Here is a 25513-nt window from a genome sequence, read left to right as displayed (position 1 = left end):
AAAAAAAGTATGTGGCCCCTGTGGTCGAAAAATTATCTTTGGATAAATTAAGCCAGACAAATTTTTAATAAGTTAATCTATTGAAAAACTTATAAAAAAGTTTATATCTAAAGAATTTGATTTAAATGATGAAAAATATCCTTTGTGCATACTTATGCAGGTCTTGTTATTTGACACTGCTTGATTTTGAAAAAGAAATTTTCAATCGGCAATTACCAACTATGCCTCATTATGAGGAATTATTATTATTGAAACAAACTCGCTTGAATAACGATTGTGATTGTTATGTGTGCTTGACTGCCAAGTCCAAAGGGCACATTAAAGTTGAGAAAGGCAGAAGGAAATTTAGAGATATAAATAAAGAAATTGATATTTCTACTGGCTTTTATGAATCACACAAACTAGAGAAGCATCCATTGAATAAAAGTAGTGATTCTGTTGATCTTATTAAATATTGCAGCAAGTGTTATCAAGAAATAAAAAGAGGTAAAACTCATACTTGCAATATTCTTAGGGATAATATAATAAGCTTCGTTGAGAAACTTCCAGAAAAAGTACAACAGCAAATTGCAACGCATGTTATTAAAAACAATCTAGAATCTCAACCTGATCTAAATTGCAGACGAGTCAATGTCGACTTGAACTTAAGTACTGCTGGGTGAAGTACAAGGATCACAGTAAATAAGATTAATAAGAGTGTTCTTCGATGAAGATAAATTAGATAATTTTCGAGTCCAACTAGCAGCTTCACAAAGAGAAATGAAAAACATTACAAATTTTATAAGGTGTAATGTGGGTAGAATGTCTATTCCAAAAAACTACAGAGAACATATGTCAAAAAAGTCTAAAGAATTAAAAGATGTTTACAAATCAGGTGTATATGAATTTGATTGTGAAAGCGGAACAGACGCAGAAAAGCAATCACGCCCTGTTGTCTATGCCAACGCAGAAGAACTTTTAGACAAAGTTATCGAAAGTAGAGGATTAGTGGGCAATTTTTGTATCAAAGCTATGGCTGATGGAGAACAAAATTTTTTCAAAATTAGTTTATGTATTATGGCTGCTAGTTATTCACCTAAAAATGAAGAAAGTTCCATGCAAGAAGATTGTTACAACGAAAGTGATCCAGAAGATTCAGTTGATTTCAATTGTCCCAAAAAAAGAACGCTGTACTCTGAGGGAGGTCGCTTAAGCAAAAAAGGTAAGCTATCAAGTGTCAATAAGTTGATATTGTTGTGAGTGGTTCCTGGAATCAAAGAAACTCACGCAAATATTCAGCTTTTATTTGATTTGACTAAACTTAATGATATCCCCTTTAAATTTGTTGCAGACTTTAAGCTTTTGCTGATTGTAAATGGTCAACAAACTGCAACTTCATCATATCCTTGTCCGTACTGCTTCGTCTCTCTAAATGAATTGAGACACAAATCGACTCCAGATACAAGTTTGAATGGCAACACTACTTCAAATGAATCTGATGCACTGGAAGTCACAAATGCTACGAAGTTAAAAACATTTGGCGATTTAAGAAGAGATTTCGATAGATCTCAATTTTAAGAAATCAAGGAGAAGAAAAGGAATGTAGTAGGATGTGTCACAGCACAATTAATCCTCCTATTTTTGATGAAAAAGATGATGTTTGTGTTTTGGAGAAATGTGTTATACTTGAATTACATGTCCTGCAAGGTTTCGTAAACCACTTATTTTGGCAAGGTTTGGTTTCCCTTTTAGGCTTAGAAAAAGCTCTATTATGGCCACACAAACTCAATCTTATTTCAAAAAATTATCATGGCGATGCTTTTGAGGGCAATGCGTGTAGGAAGCTTGTGAAAGAGTCTGATAGACTCAAAGATATTGAAATATGTGGAGAGGTAGGTATTTTTAAAATTTTACCTTTTATTCCAGCTTTTAAAGCTATGGACAAGGTGGTAAACTGTTGTCTCACCTCTGGAAAAATAGGATCTTCACTTGATGATTATACTGAAGAATTAAAAGTATTGAACAGCTTTCAGAGACATTAAAAATTCATGTTATTCTTTCACACGTAAAAGAAGGTTTTAAATTTTGTGATGTTCGTATCACTTATAAATAAAATAATTCGAACTCTCGTATCTAGCTAATGAGTAAGAATTTGTTTCCAATAATTTTACTCTACTTGTCAATAAAATAGATAGATAAATCAAATGTAATTTAATAAATAAATCAAATATATATAAATAAGTACAATATTTCGAGGAAAGTCAGACAATGCCCTAGTTTCTTATGGTGCGAATTGTCCCATAAGCAGAGCTAAAGTCTTTCTTTGATAGGATATAATTCGGCCCAAGTTTCTTATAGCGCGAGATGTTCTATAAGTCGAGCTCAAATTATAAGGAAGGAACAGTCTTGCTCAGTTAATTACAATGAGAGAAAGAACTTAGGTATAATCCAAGTTGTAATGTGGTACATTACAAGGCCTTTCCTGAGTGTTGCATTATTTGCAACACCTCAGGAAGGCCATCCCCGTCCCTTGCCGCCCCGTAACCGGTTGTATAAAATAAAATTAAACGCGCCCTATACCGAACAATTACTTTCTTTTATGTCCGAACGACCACGCCGGAGATATGGAGGAAACAAACGGTCTAACGCGATCCGACGGATGCTCAAAGAGCAGACAAAAAAAAAGGAGCGCACCACGGACTAAGAGAGCGCACGCACACACTCACGACCGCGTGTTGCCGACCGGCGAAGGAAACACGGAAACTTCACTGGGAAATGCAACGGAAATGCAAGTTGATGAAACATGCAGATCCGTTACTCTCCCAGGCACTAACACCGACACTCACGAAATACTGAAACACTTGGGGTGAGCAGAAAATCGCCGATGAAGTGGCAGCCGGCAATCGGCTGTGTCGGGCTGTCGAATACCATCGGCGACATCCTGAGCGCCACACACACTCACAACGGTGACCACACATAGATACCCGGGAATACGTCACTTGACCGACACGGGAGCACCCCAGGAGGCGCTCCAACGACCGTTACCGGAACACGAGGTGTACACGCGAGAGACCGAGCGGCCATTTTGAAGCACCGAGACAGACTGAGACAGAGCGAGCGAGATAGACTAAATAAGAGCGAGCAAGACAGACTGAGAGCGAGCGAGCGAGACAGATTATATGAAATGATGAATAGAATTATATGTAAAGGCGAAGATAGGAGCGCTACAATTGAGACGACGTACATTATACAAGGTGTCAAATAAGTAACGGAACAAGGCTGTAGCTTTTTAGGTACAGATTATTAGACCAAGGTCAAGGTCATTCCTTTAGTAACTTTCAACGCGGAATCCGATGGTGACCTTGGATTTGACCTTGAGATTGACCTTCAAGGTTATTTCAAGGTCAACTTTGTTTTTTTAAATGGGAACCCCTATTTTTGACAATGGCAATCGAAAGAGCGGAAAATTTTACGTCCAAAACGGTATTTTAAAATTTTTTTTCATGGCTTTGAGAAGGTCGATTTAAGGTCAAATGCTTGAAAAACTGCCTAAAAGCGTTTTTTTAATTTTTAAGATATCGAAAAATGACCTCTACAAAATTTGTTCAGAACAGAGTGGGCCACCCAATGCTGAAAAAAACCTTTGACCTTTAACCTCATTTTGAAGGTCATTTCAAGGTCGAAGTGTTTTTTGTAATGGAAACCCCTCTTTTTGACCCCGGATTCGCATATAGCGCGAAATCAGAAAGAGACATTCAAAACGCAGTGAGTGGAAAAAACTTATCCGGCAAAAAAACTGTACCTATGTCTCTGCTTGCTCCTCATTTAAACCAACTTGACTTTCGGTTTGGATAACCCGTTACTTTATTATTCAAACAATCAAAGGTCAAAGATAAGGTCACTGTAACATGCTCTCAGTAGAATTTAATAAATTTAGCCCAAAACATTTTGTAAATGTTTCGCGAATAATATTGGATCTAAATTTCACATGACCTTAGCGATGAACGTCGTGGATCAATCGAAACTCAACATAATACCTTATCCAAACGTCGGATTTCGCGCTATGTGCTAATCCGGGGTCAAAAAGAGGGGTTTCCATTACAAAAAACACTTCGACCTTGAAATGACCTTCAAAATGAGGTTAAAGGTCAAAGGTTTTTGGTGCATTGGGTGGCCCACTCTGTTCTGAACAAATTTTGTAGAGGTCATTTTTCGATATCTTAAAAATTAAAAAAACGCTTTTAGGCAGTTTTTCAAGCATTTGACCTTAAATCGACCTTCTCAAGGCCATGAAAAAAAATTTAAAAATACCGTTTTGGACGTAAAATTTTCCGCTCTTTCGATTGCCGTTGTCAAAAATAGGGGTTCCCATTTAAAAAAACAAAGTTGACCTTGAAATAACCTTGAAGGTCAATCTCAAGGTCAAATCCAAGGTCACCATCGGATTCCGCGTTGAAAGTTACTAAAGGAATGACCTTGACCTTGGTCTAATAATCTGTACCTAAAAAGCTACAGCCTTGTTCCGTTACTTATTTGACACCTTGTATATCTATTCACAATGAACTAAAATTATAATTAAAAATGAACATGAAAGAAATACCGAATTCTAAAAATTCGCATGTGACCGACACACTCCCTATTATAATAGCGAGCGACAAATACCCCGTTAAATTTAATCGATAAATTAACCGACAGAATTCGAACCTCTGACGAAATTCGCTGATGACGTCACGAACAATGAGCGAATTAGAATAAAATTTGATTTCCGTCCGGATAGAAAAATAGATAAGAGTAGGGGTAGATTTTTACCATCAATTAATGGTAGCTAACTTAGTGGGGGGGTGAGAGAGAGTAAATAACGACGAAAGTAGGAGAGTTAAGGAGGGCGCTGTATTATTCTAATTTACATACGGACCAATGATAAAAATTCGGAGGGCGCTACCGATATCCGAATTAGCATACCGACCAATAATAACATTTCTTCTCGGAAAGAGGAGAAGAGAAACGATCTTTGACCGCGAGAAGCCGATTCTCCTCCATTTTGCCACTGGATATCCGCAAGGAAGGAAGCCTCTCTAACAGCTAATCGTTGTCAGATTTTTTGCGCTAGACGCCTCAGATATCTTGCCAATTTGTTTGCTAATACCGCAAGGAGAAAATTGTAAGTAGGCAAAGTGCCACTCATTTTATTTAATCGCGGAGTGCGGGTTAGAATAGTTGATTTATTTAGTTCAGTGCCGTAGGTCGTCGCGACGCGTGGATCCGTCGACGCCGGTGCCTATCGGATCGTGCTGACCTGTCCGCCATTCCGTGAATATAAATTGAGTGTTCGGTTTATGAAAGAGAATTGCGATTCAGAATCCGCGCTGACCTTTCGTTTACCAATTATTAAGTGTTCGGATTACGAAAGAGAAAATTGCGACTTAGTATTCGCGCTGACCTTTCGTTCATCAGTTATTAAGTGAAGATTTTACGAAAGAAAGTTGCGACTTAGTATTCACGCTGACCTTTCGTCGACTTTTACTAAGTGTTCGTTGTACGGAAGAAAATTGCGACTTGGTATTCGCGCTGACCTTTCGTCAACGTTTACACAGGCCTGCAAAATAGAGAGTCGTCACTGTTCTTTTACAACTTACGGTCATTTCCGAAGTAATTTTTGGCGTAGAATTAGAATCCGTCGTCAGAATTGCTTCATCATGTCAGGTTTTTGAGTAATCGTCCCCTAAAGGTCGAAAAAACACGTTTTTTGGCCATATTCAAGGCTTGATTACATTGTGAGTTTATATTCTTTTCAAAAACGGTTGACGGCATCTTAAAGAAGCACTCATACCCTTCAAAACCCATTTTTCAAATTTAAGATATAATTTTTTTTCATCAAGATATCATCAATTGAAGTTTGCCATTTTTAAGGTTTCACCATGAGCTTAAAAGTTCGGCCAATTTTCCTGGAAGAATACGATATATTTCTTAGTTTTTTTTTTATAATGATTCTATTCCCTATTGCATGCTAGCGATTTTCAGCCGCGAGCGGTTACATACGGGTTTCACTAATTCGCTATATTTTCGGGTCACTCGTTAGGTGAAATACACGCGATTTCGAACGTCCTCACGACCTGACGTAAGGAGTCTTCATTTGAGCTGCCGGGGTACCCTAGTCAAGGAGAAATCGAAGGAGAGTTGGACACCAAAGGCCTGAAGTTAGGATACCACGCGTATTCCCCCCATCTGCCCACTCTGCGCAGTCGCCGTTAGGCAGACCGGGATACGCGTAACCCTACTGGCCTTACCCCCAACGATCGCCGTAATCAGCCGACGATCTGGCGCCCTAAATAATCGGGGGTAGAGCCAAACAGGCCTTGTGGCGGAAGAACTCGGAGCGCGGTCAACACCCCCGAAATTCCCTGCCACAAAGTTTATTCAGACTCATGCGCTCACCTTGCAAGGCTAGAAGTGAATGCTAGCCTGTGCAAAGGTGGGCCTATTTATACACAGATTTTCCCGCTTATTTTTGCAGGAGAGATGTCATTGAAAATTCGAGAGACATTCGCGAATTTTGAGAAATGAGTTTTCTTAATTTACAAGTAAATAACCATTAATATTAAGCTTCTAACACATGTAAATTTTACAGAATTTGTTATTTGTTGATTTTATACAATATACAATTATCCCAAATAGTGTCGTCAAAAGTTATTAACTAATAAAGTTAATTAACGTCATATTACAATATTTACAATAGAAAATTATTAAATTTTCATATAACTTTATAGTTGATTAATTTTGGAAGTATTCTCTAAAGATAAATATTTAAATTAGTTAATAACATTTGAATTATGACTAATTTTTTATATTTGTAACGGTTTTTTCTAATCTTATAATGCAATTATTAGATTAATTATCTAAGATTTCTAAATCATAAAGTTATCATTATCAAGTATAAACTTAATACTTTCGTTTTATATACAACTTATTGTTTAAATAAATTATTAATTGTTTATTTACTAATAACAGTTATTATTCAACTGTTACTTATGAAACCAATTCTTACTCATGTTCTATACTTATTCATTTTGCATATGGATTATTTATATTTTTCTCATAATTCATATTGTTAGCATAATAAATAAATTAACTTTGCATATTGAGATTCATTATTATTTAATAATTAAATGTAATTTGTGTAGTTATATTCTGAATCTACGTACTTAAATTTATACAATAAATACTTTGTTATATTAAAATTATCCCTAATTAACATATTTTTCTTAGTAACCAAAATCACTATATCTATATCTATTACTTTGTGACGTCACGCTATTTATTTTGATTTGACTCTTATATGAATACAATCGAGTAAACAGTGAGGTAGCGCCGCTTAATGTATTGTTTTGAATAAACAGATAGATACGTTAGACTAGTTGCAGTCATTCAGTGATTTAATAAATAGCTCATAAATAGGACCGTTACAATTTATTGAAAACAATAATGACTTAGATTTTTGGTCAGAGCAGAGTGGTGAGTCAATTCATCGTGACTTCTTAAAGTTTTGAGAACGTTACAAAGTAAATGGTTATCACCGTGAAATTTATTTACCAAATCTACTAAAAGCTATGTTGAATTTTCATCACTGCATCTTTAACTATTAATTACAAATATTTAAAGAAAACTCTATTACTCGTTCCATTGTTGTTAAAGAAAAAATTATCAAAAGCTCTATTGTCAACTTACGTTTATACAAAATATAAAAAAAAAACAAAAAAAATTAAAAAGAAAAAAAAACAAAACAAAAAAGGGATCAGGTAACCACTAGGTCCTCGTCGTTGATCCTGGACCGCGCTAAAAGTGGGTTCAGTACGTTAATTCTGAAATTATTATTTCAACATTTATTTCAGCCAATTTTTTAATTACTCAATTTGTTGTTGCGAAGTTTGTTAAAGACGAAAACAATTTTTTTTATAGTAAAACATTAATTGATCTAAAAAAAATTGTTTATGCATCGTAAGATTGACACTTAAGTCTTGGATTGTTCACTAAGCCAAGTTAATAATTTATTAACATAACAATAAATTGTTAAAAAAATACTATAATTAACAATAAATACTGAATAAAAGCTCAATTTACTTGATTTATAGTTAAAAAATGGATTGCACATGTGGCCTCGAAAGCTCTACTTATAGCACTTCATGAGCGCGCATAGCGTAAATACAAAATCGTCCGTAACTTTCGAAACCGATCACTTAGGATTTTCAATTTTTCATTTTTTTTCATCTACAAATGATGTAGAAACTTTCTGCGTTAACGGATTTTGGATCCATTTTTGGACCACTTTTGCACGCTTCAGGAACACTGTGTAGCGGACGTTCGAGTGGTCAAGCGGCTAGCGCGCGGTTCGTTTCATTTTAGTGCTGTCTTAATTCTAATAGCGGGCACTTGATTTTCTCAACGGTCTCTTATGTAAAAAATAATACTATAATACTGTTGAGAAATTTAAATTTCAATGAAGGATTTTTTAGTTCTCATTCCCAGAATATCGCGATCATCAACTAAAGAAAATATACCATTCAATATACGTCAAAGGCAATTGTCAGTTAGATTAAGTTTTGCAATGACAATCAATAAATCATAAGGACAATCATACAGCAGAGTAGGAGTTTATTTACCATCTCCTGTGTTTAGTCACAGACAACTGTACGAGGGTGGTCCGATAAGTACTTAGCCTCACCGCCCGATAGCGCCACTCTCACAAAAGAAATATTCTATGTAAAAGGGGAGCCTGTCTAATATGCACTCGACCACACGCTTGGCAATCGAGTGTAACTATCTAAGAAAGAAAAACCCGTACGCGAAACTAGGAAGAGTAAGGAGAGAAAAGTTAAAGGAGAGTAGTTAGAATGTAAAAATTTTTTATTTAATTTTTCTTACTCATTTTTTATAATAGTTTTCCCACACAAAAATTAACTGGGTCTGGACGAACTTGAAGAATAGCTAACGAATTCGAAATAGTTGTACGAACTGAATTTGGAAAATAACACACACTGCCTAATTTTCTTGAAAAGCTCTCTTTTATACTTTTCGCAGGAGACTCCCACTCGAAAATCTTTGTCATTTTTTTAGGCAAGAAAAACTCAAATTTTCTCAACTTAATTGTTGGAAAATTTGGGGAGTGTCTCAAGCGTAAGCAAAATTCGAACCCTAATTGGCCGGGGCAGAGTGTGCGGGTGTGGCCTCATTTTAGTGCTTTGGGCCCTCTTCGCATAGATGGCCCTCTATGTACTATTCTGGCCTTTATTTATTTAAACTAATTCTATTTAAAATTAATTGTGTGTGTGGTACTCTAATTTTACAAAAATGTTTCTTAATCTATAATAAAACTAAAAGACAGAACAAAAGTTAAGAATTACATTTATCTAAAAACAATTAGGATATTAATAGTTTTAACTATTAATTAATTATTAAAAAGCTTTGAGAAATACTGAAAAAATCAGAGTTAATTACAAGAAATATAATTAATAACTTTCGTTCAAGCCATTCTTAAATTGTCTAATGCAAAGTTGAGCGCATCCAACAATTATACATACAAGACTCGCAAAGAAAATAAACTAATAAATACGGAAAGATAAATTTCGCAATTTTTCAAGAGACTTGCAAGCAAATGTACTTCCTTTAATTTAAAAGAAATTAGCAATAATAAGAATAAATAAAATAATAGTACTGTTGGCAGGATGCACATGTGCGCTGCAGATCTCTACTTTCTAAACATGCGCGCAATCTGGCTACTCCGGATGACGCGATCGTAAAATCGCTTTGATTGTCTCCAGCATCCGAAAATTGCCAGATACGCAAGCCGAAAACTGCCGTTCATAGGAAAAATTGTCTTTATTCAGCTGTACGTAGTTTTTCATCTTGATTTACGAGCTAAGTGTGTGGTCGGTATTTTTTTGTCTAATATTTTTTTATATATTTTTTTCTCTTTTTTTTTTTGAGCCGCCGTTACAGTACTTATCGGACCACCCTCGTATATTGCCTCATCTAGAGTGAAAAATAAAAATTAATTTGTAGGTTCTATTATTGAATTATGCTTTGATAAACAGAAAGAAAAAAAATATAACAATAAAATCTTTCCAAAAAATATCGTTTTCAAAAATTTATTGTAATTAGAAACCATAAAAGTACGTGTACCTCATACTGGACTATTTTTTATCCTAAACTCTTGAATAAAAAATTAATATACAACATCATGTATAATGAAGAAATACATAATACTGACTTTACAAAACATATTTGACTTTAGAAATAATAAATTAATGAAACTAATATCACTTCAAGTGAGATATTACTTAAATATCTCTTAAGTGAGATTGCATATAATTGGTATATATTTTTGTTGAAAGTTCACTAGTTTTGTGTTCGAGTCAAGTATTAGGTACTGAAATATCTGACAGCGACATGATTGATTATGAAGCGCTGAACAAACAGCAGCAGCACAATTAAATGTGCATTGACGGAATAAATTGCAGCAGCATAATTGATTGTATGCAGCATTCGAAAAAAATCAGATCAAATCGGCAGCAGTGTAAAGTATACAACGCTGAAAAATCGGCAGCAACATAAAATATGCAGCACCGCAGGAAGCACGGTAACAGCAAGAAATATGCAGCGTTGAAAACACGGCAGCAGCACGAAATATGCAGTGCTAAAAACGCCAGTAATATTCGTATAACGTAATTGTCAGATCCTTACTAATAAGTTCATTTTGACAGAAAAATTTAGAAAAACGGTTTAAGAAACTATCACATATATGATAGGCTCGAACGAAACGCTTGAAACATCATAACGAGATAAACCCAGAAGACGATGTCTTGGTGTTAAGTGACCCCTCAGGCTGATGATGTTCGAGTGTCAGGGTGCCCCTCCAGGTTGACGATGTCCAGGTATCAGGGTTACACACCAGATCTATAAGACACCATCCCCGAGAACGTGCATCAGATATATAGTGTACCTAACTATAATAAGTCTGAGTAAAATTCCGAGGGAAAAACGTTATCCAGGAGACGATATCCAGGTGTCAATGCGAAACCCAGGTTGCAAAATGCAGGTATCGGGATGACCTTACAGGTATTGCATCAGCATAATATGCAACTCTTATCGCACGTTTTCCAATATGCGAGAGTACGCAAGACGGACGAACGGACACAATTCGGTTTTATCACTTTAATATAATATAACATTAAAATATATATGAAAAGAAAAAAAATGTGTTTATTAAACATAAACACAAATCAATAATCATTCAAATTAAGCACAGCATACAGTATCAATCTTGTGACAGTTGCTGTACTCAGTTGACTGAAAAAACAAACAAAACGAGAAAAACAAGCAATCAATCCCCTTAGCAATATGCAATATAATCCCCTTATTTTCAAATTGTTGTCCCAAAAATCTTATTAAAAAAGATGAAGAGATATTCTATTCTCCAAGCGGGTTGATGATCAACTCACACGATCTATGAATCAGTATCTAAAAAAGTTAACCTCTTCTACCAAGTGTCATCCAATTTTGATGATTTTCACGGCAAGTTTTACACGCTGCGGTAGCGATAGTCGAGTTATAAGGCGCGTGTGGGTACTTGCAGGAATCTAGGCGTCGAAGTCGGCAGTTATATAATAATACTTTTATTATAAAGTGACAGAGCTCCAGAGAGATGTCTTTACAAGGCGAGATCGTGTACAGGACTGCCTGCGCTTGTCCCTCTCGGGGGCTCACAAACTTAAGATAAGTCCCTACCACTTCCTTCAGGAATAAGTATATCCTGGGAACCGAGAGAGTCATATCGCTTAATTGTTTATTTAGGTTTGCAGCTGTCTATGTTCTATTTCATTTCTGGTCTATCATGTATTTACCGCGTACAGTTTGTTTGTTTCGGCCTTTCTTATGTCTTCTACTTCAGTCGGTCCGCGTGTGCAACGAATACGCGTGTATGACATATGTTCTTAGCTACAGGAGATAACTATATTATTTTATTATTAGTTCGCATGAAAATTCCTTCCTTAAGCTGATTCTTGTCCTCAAGAATCTCACAATATGTTCGCAACCTGTGGTGGCACTTTGTGCAACATAAAAGAGTTACAGACAATATCATTATTAATCGGATCGACAACAGCTTTAACGTTAGAGCAACGAGTGTAGGTAACTATATCTGAAGTGGATGCACGATTATGACAACAACAATGTCCTGTAAGACGTCTGAAAATATATCGTAAAAATACAGCTATGGCACTAAACAACCCTATCTTATAACTAATATAAATTGCTATAAGTGCGAGCGCAATGTATCCAGCGTAGTGCAGGTAATCTACGGCGGTAGCGATATAGGAGTGATGACGTTGTTCCCTTGATAATAATTCAAGCTCCTCCTCTATTTGTTTTAAATTTGACGCTTTTGTGTGTAAAATCTCTAAGTGATGCGTTTGTAAGGTTAATGTAGGAATCACGGATGAGGTATTTTGTGGAAGTGATGGAATGTCTATTTTTGGGTAGCTTTCAGTGTGAGTACGTACGTCATGTATGATTTCGAGTCTGTAATCAACATTAGTAAGAAAACATCCGTCAGATAGTTGTACAACAGTTGGTTGCTCTATTTGTAAATCCTTTATATAAGAACGACAGAAGAGACTAAACTGCATCACAGCGGTAGGTAGTATGTAAAAGCTGGTGTTGTTTAATCTTTGTATGAAGGGTTGCGATAATGCAAAGTACTTTGGCGGGCATTTCGTTACATCGTCAAAGAGAAGTCTTTCACAATTATCTAGTGACTGCAGGCGTTTTGGAAAGAACTGAATTGGGCATAGTCTTCCTTGATCATTGCGTGAGCATGTGTTAACGTCATCAATAGTCGTGTATTTAGTGTTATCCTTTGATACGAGTATGTATTGCTGTGTTACATCGAACAATCCAAGTACGTTTAAGCGACTTTCAAAAGGTAGTGCTCGTAACTTTAGAATTTCATAAGGATCTGCATGTGCAATGGGGTATTTAGTAACTATTGTAAGTCCTGCTTTGGATATGTATGATGAAAATGTCATGGACTGTATAATAGAGAAATAATTATTTATGTGAGGTGGTAAAAGTATGTCGATATATACATTTTGTTCATATGCTTCACGTAGACCTTGTATGAGTGTTTCCGGCTTCATAAGTGCTGGTGATAATAAGCCGTTTCGAGCAATGTTTATAGCCGTAAATAACTCTGTAATATAATTATCGTATTCTTCAATCGCTACGTCGATTTCTTCAAGTGATAGATGTATCATTGTGTTTGCCTGATAGTCTGTAAATACAGATTTCATTTTCCTACTCCAATTTAACAATTCCTGCTCGTTATACTTGAATGTATGAAATTCTTTTGAAAATTCATTAAAAGTATCCTGCATAAATATTGTTTGATTTCTTACTGCTAGCAGGGCTTTCCTTGTATGGTTATATAGTTTGTCGATTTCTTGATTATAGTACTCTGCGTCATTTGCGTCCATTGTACCGAAAAGAAATTTGTTGACTGATCCGACAAAGTTAAATAAGCCTCTTTTTTTCTGTTTTTGGCTTCTACAGGGTGTGGCTGAAAAAGCGATAACTTCTGCGTTAGACTGCGTAATCGGCGTTTCTGGTGTGCAATGAAATCTTTAGCTTGACACTTGTAGCCACTACACGTGGTAGTTATGAGATCTAAATGCTGTTCAATTTCTCTTCCGTTAAGTAGGAGTACAGTCAAGTTAATATGATTGACTATGGTCCAAGTATCTTCGTAAAGAAAAGCAGTGCCGAAATTCTGTCTCAGCAATGGTACAGATTGATGTGTTATACTGATTTTTCCTTGTACATTAATGAATATGTTGAGTAGCACTAAGAGTTCCCTCATCTGAAATAAAAACGTCAGGCAATGGCTTTAATTGATTGAAATGTCGTCTAAATAAAGCATTATTATATAATATCTGTGTGGTATTAGCATTTCGATTTATTGTAAGTATTGTTCCCGGCCCTTGATATTCGTTCCCTAACTTGAACATCACTTGTTGCTATAATTCTGGTTTAAATTTTAATGCTTGTCGTGAGTCTACTAATTTTTTATTTCTCTGTTTATTTTTATCGATCTTTACTTTTACGGTGATTTTATCTCGATTGGCTTTGTGGAATCTTCCTTCGATAATATCTCGTAACAGAGGACCGGTTATCATTTCACGTGGTACACGGGCATAAAAGAGTTCGTAAGGTGAAAATCCTGTGCTTGGGTGTATTGTATTGTTGTAGCTCATTACTGTAGGTATGTGTGATCGGTTGTTTTCTAGCGCTCGAGTAACTTTATTTTTGAGTGTGCCAATAACTCTCTCGCAAATTCCATTCGATTGAGGGTGTAGAGGCGTAACTGGATAGTGGCTTACTCCATATTGTTCTAATAGCTTTTGAAATGACTTTGAATGAAATGTTGAGCCGTTATCGGATATTATCTTTTTAGGCGTCCCCCATTCACAGAATAGGTTTTTAAGGGCATCTGTGGTTTCATCGAAACTATTTAGAATTATGACCTTTACATATCTTGATAGTGCTTCGATTACAAATAAATATAAATATTTCTTTGGTTGCGCATGGTCTATGTACCAGATTTCGTTGATATCTGAGGGTGCTTCAATGAGTGTGCCTGGCGCTCGGAATCGTTTCTTTATCTCCTCGTTACGACAATGTTCACACGAATCGATCCAATTTCTTATATCCTCTGTTTTTGTTTCCCAACAGTATTTTCTAAGTTCAATTGTCATTTTATCTTGCTTCCAGTGTGTTTCACCGTGTGCCCTACCTAGTAGTGTTTTTTGTGTAGCTTCATTATTTACGTGTTGCTGCTCTGTGCTTTTAATGTAGAGAGTTGGCCGCCTCATTTTCTTGGCCATTTCAGCAAATTTCTGAATTAATTTTTGAGATGTACTGTGATCGATTTTTCTGAATTCTAGAGTTTCATCAGCTTTGAGTTTATTAAGAATGTCTATTACTACGGGCAGTGGATTAGTTATAAGCTCTTCAGAAGGTTCCAAAATTACGTCTCCTTTACATTTATTATTCATAATAACTTGCGACTTTATTTTTGGCCTTCCTCGCTGGCGAGGTAGTCGTTGTTTTAAAGGCAGATCTGAATCTTCAACATCGTTTGTTATTGGCGATAATGGTCTTGCCGTAGTTTTAGGCTGCTCACTAGCTATATCCGGGTGAGCTAGGGGAGCAGACTTGATAGTTTTGTTTGCATCAACTGGTTTTTCATAACGATGTTTCCTTTTTATGTAGAGCCGATTAATGCCGATTGATGTTGCTACCATTCTTAGGTAACTGATCGAATTCTCAACTTCCTGTAGGGTAAAATCTTCACTAAATTCTAACGCTTTAGTCCCCTTTTCGGTCGACTCCTTCAATAATTTTGTTGCTGGCGTCGATTGCCATTTGTCCTTTGTGATTGTGAGAGCAGGGTAACTGTCTCGCGTCCATACAATGCTGCAAAGAGTTTCTTCAGTGCAAAATGCTCGGCTAAGTGCGTCGGCGTTCGTATTTAATCTACCCTTTTTATATTCAACCATTGGCTGAAAGTCAGCTATTTTAAGAAGTAGTTTAAATATCCTCGATCCGATTTCGGGTGACTTGGTCTTGATTAGTCCTGCCAAAGGTGCATGGTCGGTTATGAGAATAAATGGCTTTCCATATAAAAAGTGTCTAAAATGCCTTATAGCCCAGACGGCTCCGAGTAATTCTTTCTCAGTGGTCGAGTAGTTTTTCTCTGCGCTATTAAGTGCTCGTGATGCGTATGCACAAGGTAAATCTTTGCCCTTTTTGTAATGTCCTTGACTTAATATTGCTCCGAGTCCTTCGTTACTTGCATCGGTTGTGAGTATAAATAATTCTTCGAGGTTTGGGTAACGTAATATAGGCGCTGAGGTTAATTTTCCTTTCAATGTTTTGAAGGCTTCTTGGCATTCATGAGTAAATTCAAACTTTTGGTTCTTACACATGAGCTTATTTAAAGGTACGATTATTTTACCGTAGTTTTTGATGAATTTTCTATAATATCCGCATAGACCTAATAGCTGGCGTACTTCCTTTTGATTAACGGGTTGTTTGTAGTTCCTTATACAGTCTATCTTACTTGGGTTCGGTAAAACTCCTTCTTTTGTAATTAAGTGTCCAAGGTATTCTAATTCTGCCTTTACGTATTCGCATTTATCTGGTTGTAGTTTTAATTTTGTCTTCCTCAGTCGTTGAAATAAAGTTTGTAAATTTTGCAGGTGCTCTTCAAATGTTTTTGAATATACTATGATATCGTCTAGATATACAAAGCATATTGTGCCAATTAATCCTTGCAATTTTAAATTCATTATGCGCTGAAAGGTCGCGGGTGCATTTTTGAGTCCCATTGGCATCTGTTTAAATTCCCAATGTCCTTTGTGGGTGCTGAATGCTGTTCGTTCGCGGTGCTCTGGTAATACAGGGACCTGATAAAAACCGCTAAAAAGGTCAAACGCGCTAAAGTATCTTGTTTCTTCTAATTGATCTAAGATTTCATCTATTGAGGGTAGCGGATGGTTGTCGTGGAGTGTGTATTCATTTAATTTCCGAAAGTCAATTACTACTCTATACTTCTGTACCCCTGAGGCATCCATTTTCTTAGGTACACACCATACGGGCGAAAGGAAGGGCGAATTTGACTTCACTATTACTCCTCTTTCCTCAAGGTCCGTGATTTGTTTATCAATTTCTTTATGCAATGCCATCGGGTGTCGATATAGTTTTGAACTGATAGGCTGAGCTGTAGTTAAATCTATTCGGTGATATACGTCATCGAGTGAAGGGGCGGCATCTCCTTCAAGTTGAAATACATCCGAGAAAGCTCTAACAAGTGTTAAGATAGCATTGGCTTGTTCTTGCGGCAGGTGTGAAACCCGTGTATTTTCAGTAATAAGTTTGTCCCTATCCTGCGTTGCATAGATATTACTTTCTTGAGAATAGAACTGTTGTAGAAGCGCTTTCCTCTGGTCGTTAGGAATATTATTATTAATATTGAAATGTTTTCTTTGAATTGTTCTATGTGTAAGTCAGTGTATATATTGACTTGTTTCTCTGAATTATTTATGCAACTTAATTTCGCTTTTCCATCCCTTACGTTATAAATTGCAGGCGTCACTATGTTTTTTTGATCTGTAATGATATAATCTCCGTCCGGCTCATTAATTTTGACAGTAAGAATATTTATTCCAGGTTGAAGCGGTGTGAGTTCTCTATTAAACTTAAAACTTAATATGTTTTTGTGTTCGTCTTTGATTTCTATTATTTCGTCTGTAGTATTTATTATAGCCTGATAGTTTTTGAGCCAATCTCTGCCTAAAAGTCCGTCGGCGTCAAGCGGAAATGAGTCTGCAGCTACATTGTAAATAAAGTCCTTTCCGAAAGTTTTGAGTTTGCATTGGCCGTACATTGTATGTGGTCCATTCACTATTTGAATTGTTTTTCTCTCATGCATCGGCTGTTTAATGGGATTACAAGTTTTTTTATCCAGTACTGAGTCTTTGATTATTGAGAGGCCTGCTCCGGTGTCTACTAAAAATTTTAATATTCGTCTTCTTGTGCCTGTTGGCTTAAGCCATAGATGCCAGTGTCGTCCATTTGAGGGATATATTGTGTCTGCATGTCGTTCCAAAAGCATTGTGGCGGGTCGTCCTCGGTCCATGAGGCGTTCTCTTCTTTCATCAAATGTTGACTTGAGGCTGGTCTCGGAAAATTTTTGCCTTGTGCATTTTTTAATCTATAACAATTAGATTTATCATGGCCATATACTCCACAGTGTGAGCACGTGGGCTTCGGAGGCCTATCTTGTTTCTCGAACGTAACCTTTGGAGGCGTTCTATCGCGAGATTGGTAGCGGTCTGTTGACTGTTCTCGTGAGCTACTATGATGATTATCTTCCCTTTTATCACTATAATATCTTTCCCTTGGTGCTGAGTCGTATCTATCCTTGGAGTAGTGTTTATTTGGGCGCGCATACCTGTCTTTAGGCCGACTTTCTCTTTTCTCTCGCTCTTTTCTTTGATCGGCGTATTCGTACGTAGCATCGATACGATTTTTAGCGCGTAGCCTATCATCTTCATTTCTCCGTTGTTCTTCATACATGGCTTGTTGATATGCTATAGGAAGAGTGTGCGGATTTTTTTGTTGGACGGCGAGTCGTAATCCCTCTGGGTATAATCCGCGTACGAATTTTTCTATCGCTTTGTTGGACTCATAAACGCGATGCATTTCTTTATAATCGCCGCCTTCTCCGTCTATCGCAACTTGTATTCGCATGTTTATATTATTACAGCGATATACATAATTTTTTACAGGCTCGCCGGATTTTTGCCTCATAGCATTTCTGATTTCAGACAGTTGATCGTATTCAAGCTCTAACTTGCCAAAGTGTGTTTCTAAGCATTCTTTCAGTTGCACGGCAGTGGTTACCTGGTGTCTTTCTACTACCTGCTGGGCTCTTCCTTTTAATTTTGATGCACAAACTTTCCTAATTAGTGCAGAAATTGCTGGATCAGAGTCTAATTGCCTACTTTTTCTTATAATTTGATCTATAAATGCAGATACGTCAGTTGATCCGTCGTACTCCCTTATTTCAGTCAACAATTCACGAATAAATTGATGATCTTCCCGTCGAAGCATTCCTGTGTAAACATGTAGTCGCGTGGACGTATCTTGCCCCGTGGAAATATTATTTGAAGGCAAAGGCGGCTCAACTGCTGAATTTCCCTGCTGTCTTCGCGCTGCCGGTATTATTACTTCATCCTTCCGTATACTTTGCATAAGCTCGTTGAGTTGTTTCGATAGATTGTCAATTTGCACTTGCTGTCGTTCATTTTTTTCACGTTGTAACAAAAGCTCCTTCCTCAGCTGTGATTCTTTATCTGATTCGGTAATATCTTCGCTTGAGCTTATTTTCTTCGTGAATTTACTAAGAGCATCCATTTTTGAAGGTCGTAAGTAAATGTTTGAATGTCGCTGATTATCGTGTGAGTGGTCAGTTACGTCTGTTAAGGATTGTGTTCCGGAAGTTTTGTCAGAGTCTGTACTCTCGTTATCGACAGTTCGATAGTTACAAAAAGTATCGCGATCTAGCATATAAGTCTAACCTATTTTTCAAGCGCGAGTGTAGTGATGTGAATGTACACGTGTGAAAGCTTATTAATTACGACTGCGTTTATGATTGAAAGGTAAATAATCTCACTGATACGACAGACAAAGTGGGGCCAACTTTCTCTGTAATATCTCAATCATAGACTTCAGTTTACAAAATATAACGCGGCGCAATAAGTTCTTTACTTTTTGAACTTATTAAAATTTATTTTTGCGTACCTTGAGTCCTTTAGACCTCCCTGTTGGGCCGTAAAAACGGTAGCACTGAATATATCCGTGAGCACAACGTGCGCTGAAGTTGAGCTGCTCCCCTGGCAACTGCGAGACTCCTGAATCGGCAACGATTTGTGCGTGTAGGCTGATGAACGATGTCGGCTGCTTCTCTGAAAACTGCTGCACCAATCAATATCAGCCGAGAATGTGCGTTCGGACTGTCCTCTTCTCTGGGAACTGAGTGATAATCCGGAGTCGAGCGATCTCTATGCTGCCTCTTGACTAAACGGTCCGATTATACTACTGGTAGTTTTTTTTTTCTAACCGTTTTTTCTTTATTCCACCCTTGCTGCCACCAAATGTCATCCAATTTTGATGATTTTCACGGCAAGTTTTACACGCTGCGGTAGCGATAGTCGAGTTATAAGGCGCGTGTGGGTACTTGCAGGAATCTAGGCGTCGAAGTCGGCAGTTATATAATAATACTTTTATTATAAAGTGACAGAGCTCCAGAGAGATGTCTTTACAAGGCGAAATCGTGTACAGGACTGCCTGCGCTTGTCCCTCTCGGGGGCTCACAAACTTAAGATAAGTCCCTACCACTTCCTTCAGGAATAAGTATATCCTGGGAACCGAGAGAGTCATATCGCTTAATTGTTTATTTAGGTTTGCAGCTGTCTATGTTCTATTTCATTTCTGGTCTATCATGTATTTACCGCGTACAGTTTGTTTGTTTCGGCCTTTCTTATGTCTTCTACTTCAGTCGGCCCGCGTGTGCAACGAATACGCGTGTATGACATATGTTCTTAGCTACAGGAGATAACTATATTATTTTATTATTAGTTCGCATGACACAAGTCGAAATGAGAGAAAATTCTCTCCAAGCGGACTCATCATTCAATCGTAGCTAAAAGGCATATCTCTCGATAACATACGTTATCTTCTTCTAGTAATACATATGTTATCATCATTAATGAATATTTTCTGAGAAATATATCTTTAAACAGTGGAGGGTTGGCATGCCGCGGTATCTTACCTCTGTAACTGGTCTAGTATTTGGCTCGCGGCTCACTGAAAAACCCATAGTTCGAAACAGCTATAAACATAGCAGAAGGAATATGGATCACGATATGTTGTTACTATCTACAGCTGTGTGTGAAAGTGTATGACCAAAGATATTTTTATTTTTTAATAATGTATAAAGAATGTATAGTGGAAACACAAATATACCTTCATAAAGTACTTTTATTATACTATCAAACCATGTGATCCAAACATTTTTTTAACTATTAACAACATAAATAAATTCGATCCCATACGGCAGCTCATTGAAAGCACGCGAGATTCCAAAATTTCATCGACGTAGCGTCTAGCTGTTAACACGGGAGGTGGAACTATAATAAAATCATTTTGCGATTGTTTAAACAGATTTCTCCCCATACCATGACGGATCCACCAGAAGAAATTCTAATCGGTTGAATATGGTTTGGCTCAAAACGCTCCCTCCTACGACACCAAATGCGTATTCGAACATCGTTACCATACAGGCAAAATCGTGACTCGTCTGAACAAGACGTTCCCCCACTGATTAATCAACTATTGCCCATGAGTTCCAGTATAATACAGACGAAATCTACGATGTTTTGTTGTGAGAAAGGATACTCTAGCACGGATTCACGATCTTTAACCTACTTCGTCTCCTTACCGTTTGCAAATTGTTTTGCCTTTATGGCATATAAATTTATTGCACATTTTTTACCGGTTCATGTAAGGTTGCTCGTAGTATACGGTAATCCTCGCAAGCATTTGAGACTTTCACATATTACCAGACTTGTACTCTATCGTTTTGCTGCTGATAACTGTTATGGTATTTTTTGCTAATTTTGCAATTATTCAGTCATAATTAATCAACTATATGTTTGCTGATAATAGCAGTAAACTTAAAATTAACTATATACATACATATACTACATATGGGTAATTCTTGGCTATTTCGATTGACTTGTAACCCTTAGGTTACGGATTTTTTTTTCATTTGGTACAATTGTTGTACACATAAAACTGAGATTTTTCCCAAATTTTGGAGACGATACATTAATTATATCAAAAGTTATTAACAATTAAAGAAAAATGATAAAAAATTTTCAAACGGCTATATTTTAAAAACTAATAAAGATATCGAAGTCGGATTTTTTTCAAAATACTTATAATGCCTTAAAATTTCGAAATAATTACAACAATAAACAATAAAAATTTTTTTTCGAAAGTTATTAACTTTTTGTTTAAACAATTGCTAATATCTCAAAAAGTATATTTTTTTTTTGAAAAATTCTTGCTCCTATGTATTCCTGAGGATTTTTGCTATCGAAATCATTCATTAAATTCAAGGGCCCGACATATCGGAAAGCGTAGCCCTAATCAAAAGAAGATGCCTCGGTGTCCGGTCGCTTTCGACCGTGAGTCCGCTGGAGCGCTACCGCAGCCTTACGCCGTGGCGTCTTCTTTTGATTAGGGCTACGCTTTCCGATATGTCGGGTCCTTAAATTTTATGAATGATTTCGATAGCAAAAATCCTCAGGAATACGTAGGAGCAAGAATTTTTCAAAAAAAAAATATACTTTTTGAGATATTAGCAATTGTTTAAACAAAAAGTTAATAACTTTCGAAAAAATTTTTTTATTGTTTATTGTTGTAATTATTTCGAAAGTTCAAGGTATTATAAGTAATTTGGGAAAAATCCGATTCGGTATCTTTATTAGTTTTTTAGATTAAAGCTAAAGTACCTTTCGACCGTGAGTCCGCTGGAGCGCTACCGCAGCCTTACGCCGAGGCGTCTTCTTTTGATTAGGGCTACGCTTTCCGATATGTCGGGCCCTTGAATTTTATGAATGATTTCGATAGCAAAAATCCTCAGGAATACGTAGGAGCAAGAATTTTTCAAAAAAAAAATATACTTTTTGAGATATTAGCAATTGTTTAAACAAAAAGTTAATAACTTTCGAAAAAAAATTTTTATTGTTTATTGTTGTAATTATTTCGAAATTTTAAGGCATTATAAGTATTTTGAAAAAAATCCGACTTCGATATCTTTATTAGTTTTTAAAATATAGCCGTTTGAAAATGTTTTATCATTTTTCTTTAATTGTTAATAACTTTTGATATAATTAATGTATCGTCTCCAAAATTTGGGAAAAATCTCAGTTTTATGTGTACAACAATTGTGCCAAATTGAAAAAAAATCCGTAACCTAAGGGTTACAAGTCAATCGAAATAGCCAAGAATTACCCATATACATATATAAAATTTATTTTTGCTTATTTATATTTTTTTATAATATATAAATGTATTCGCCATTACCAGTAATAATACTGTTCATGGAATATAATCAAATCATTCATAAACAATTTTCAGATTGAATATAATATGGAATAAAAAATTGTATTATTGTAACAGTTATTGATAGCAAAATAGAAAGTACAAATCTGTTTAAATGGAAGTCTCACATTCAAGTCTCGATCAGGTTGGTTATTTTCTTATGTCTTTTTTCAATTTTCCTAAATAGTTCATCTTGTATAGCAACTGTCCACATTCTTTTATCCAAAATGTGCATGTATTATTTATTTATTCAATTATTAAAAACGAGTCAGTTATCAAGTATAAAATTTATACAAATCTCATGCAAATTTTGTATAAAATTTATACAAATCTAATGTAAATTGTGTATAAAATTTATATAAACCTTGTGTAATATTTGTATAAATTTTATATATATTCTTGTATGACTTAAATACATATTCTAAACAAAATTTGTATACTTATTTGCAACAGAAAAGGAATACTTAGCGACAGATCATTTTCTTTAATATCTGTATCCTTAACTAAACAAAGCGATTTGTTAAAATATTTCTACATTTTCTATATCAATTTATCATTGGAGTAAAAGTTATAACTAAGATTTTCATTATTTATTAATAGTTCAAATTATGTGATTTACACATCTTACGAAATGTTAATTTCATAATTAAAAATTGTCCTTTTAAGAAATCAGGAATATTCCAATTAGAACAAGTCTTGAAACATTTTGAAATACTGACAGTTTACTGCCAATTTGTAATCTTCATGGAAAACAAGTTAGTATAGAAATTTATTATTTTAATTATCATATAGTAAAATTATTTTAGATGCATTTGTACATTACTATACAATAAAAATTGAGAAGAATCATTTTTGTCTGAAGCACTTTACTTCATGTTCTTTTATCTAAATTCTACTTTTGAAGAAGTAAAGTACTTTAGACAATATCGTGTTGATAAAAATATGTAAATAAATTTAATAATATTTACCAATGCAATGGGCATATGATACATCATAGAAGAGTAAAACTTTCATTGTCAAATCTTGAAATTGTTTATAAAATGCTTTACAAAATTTATTGACATCTATTGTATTCTTTGGAAAAACATAAAATGTAGGTAAATTATTAGAACTAGTTAAACAAGCATGTCCAAAATGTACACAAGCCTCTGCTTCTACGTGATTTGCAAGAAGTTTGTCATTACAGCAATTTTGATATCCAGTATCATTGATAACGAAAAAAGAGGCATTTGTATGTTTTTGCAAATACAAAACTAGTTCTATTAAATACTTTGAAACATCATCTGACAACTGTAGGCAAATCTGTAAAAAGATGGTTTTTTTATAATTAATAATAAAAACTAAAATACAATCTAACATTTAGTAATAATATTAAATCTTAATTTTCATAAATAATTATTGAACATTTTTTTATAGTTTAGAAGTTGAGTTTTAAATTATAACTGTCGCATTTTAATACAGTACTAAAATATCATTTTTTGTATATATTAATGATGATTATTTCAAAATTGTATTGAATTTATATTAAATTTTACAAATACTACTACAAAATTACAAAATTTTAATAGCAAACTATTTGTATAGAACATCTGTTCAATACTGGTTAATTAATACTGTTACTCATTCAATTTAATGCATGGTACAAAAGTCACTATATTTTTGTACAATTAATTTCAATATATTTAATACCTTCTTAAATGAATTAGTGTTTATCCAGTCAATACATTCATCAAGCTGAATCATTTTTTTAAACACACTTAAATACGTTATTACTGTAGACAAATATATTAAAATGGTAAGCTAGAATCTCTATTTCTCCATATTTAAATTGTCCATATGTAAAAAAGACTAAGACGGAAAATGAAATCTTATGAAATAAAAATGAAATTATTGTAAAATTTCTCCTTTATCTTTCTTTTCACAAGTTTGTCATAATATTTTTAACTACCGTCAATCCTTGAAAATACAAAAAATTAAGACAGAAATAGCTTTCAATAAAAATAAATTTGCTTAGTTTGTATATTTTGAGCAAATAATTTGCTTCATTTACGTTTTCCTATAATAAAAATATCAGTGTGGTCAGACTAAACACAAACATTCAATGATAATAATTGGCCGAAATATCGATTATAACAGTGGGGAATAAGTCGTGCAAACGGGGAAAACATTTGTGCAATATTCACCGATGCAAAAACAGCTCGACACAAATAACATTTTCTAAAAAAAAATGATCACATCTCACGTATGTCTAATTGTACTTCTCGAAAAAATAATTATTTGTTATTGTACCATTATATTTCTTATAAAAAATAAACAATATCGTTATCGATAATTTACCTCCTATTTATTCACATAAAAGACATAATTAAGCAAAAATAAATTCACAGAAAAATTGTACCTTCTGTAGTCTAAATTGTACCATAAGTACAATTCTATAAATTTTTTTCTAAAAGAAATAATAGGACAATTACAAATTACCACTAATTGTTACAACTGTCAGGGATGTCATCCGGAAATGCACTTTGCGCAGGCGTAGAGCTTTGTAATTGTCCTATTATTTCTTTTAGAAACAAATTTATAGAATTGTACTGATGATACAATTTAAACTACAGAAGGTACAATTTTTCTGTTAATTTATTTTTGCTTAATTATGTCTTTTATGTGAATAAATAGAAGATGAAATATCGATAAAGATATTTTTCATTTTTTATGGAAATATAATGGTACAATAACAAATAATTATTTTTCC

At 35.0% G+C, this 25513-nt stretch overlaps 1 protein-coding gene across 1 annotated transcript in view; it reads right to left on the bottom strand.

The window, feature by feature from the left end:
* The window catches only part of LOC131673965 (2-(3-amino-3-carboxypropyl)histidine synthase subunit 2), a 160657-nt gene extending 135750 nt beyond the window's left edge, over positions 1-24907 (bottom strand). The window contains exons 1-2 of the mRNA XM_058952409.1: positions 24454-24907; positions 23733-24066 (exon numbers count right to left, since the gene is read on the bottom strand). Coding sequence (XP_058808392.1) covers positions 23733-24066; positions 24454-24507 — 388 coding nt within the window. The 5' untranslated portion in view covers positions 24508-24907. The remainder of the gene's footprint in view (positions 1-23732; positions 24067-24453) is intronic.
* Positions 24908-25513: the final 606 nt, after the last annotated feature.

Source organism: Phymastichus coffea, unplaced genomic scaffold (genome assembly GCF_024137745.1).
Source record: "Phymastichus coffea isolate CEN01 unplaced genomic scaffold, Cenicafe_Pcof_1.1 PCOF00001, whole genome shotgun sequence".
Taxonomy (NCBI): Eukaryota; Metazoa; Arthropoda; class Insecta; order Hymenoptera; family Eulophidae; genus Phymastichus; species Phymastichus coffea.
The sequence above is the reverse complement of the archived record's forward strand: the minus strand, read 5'-3'. Positions and strand labels throughout refer to the sequence as shown.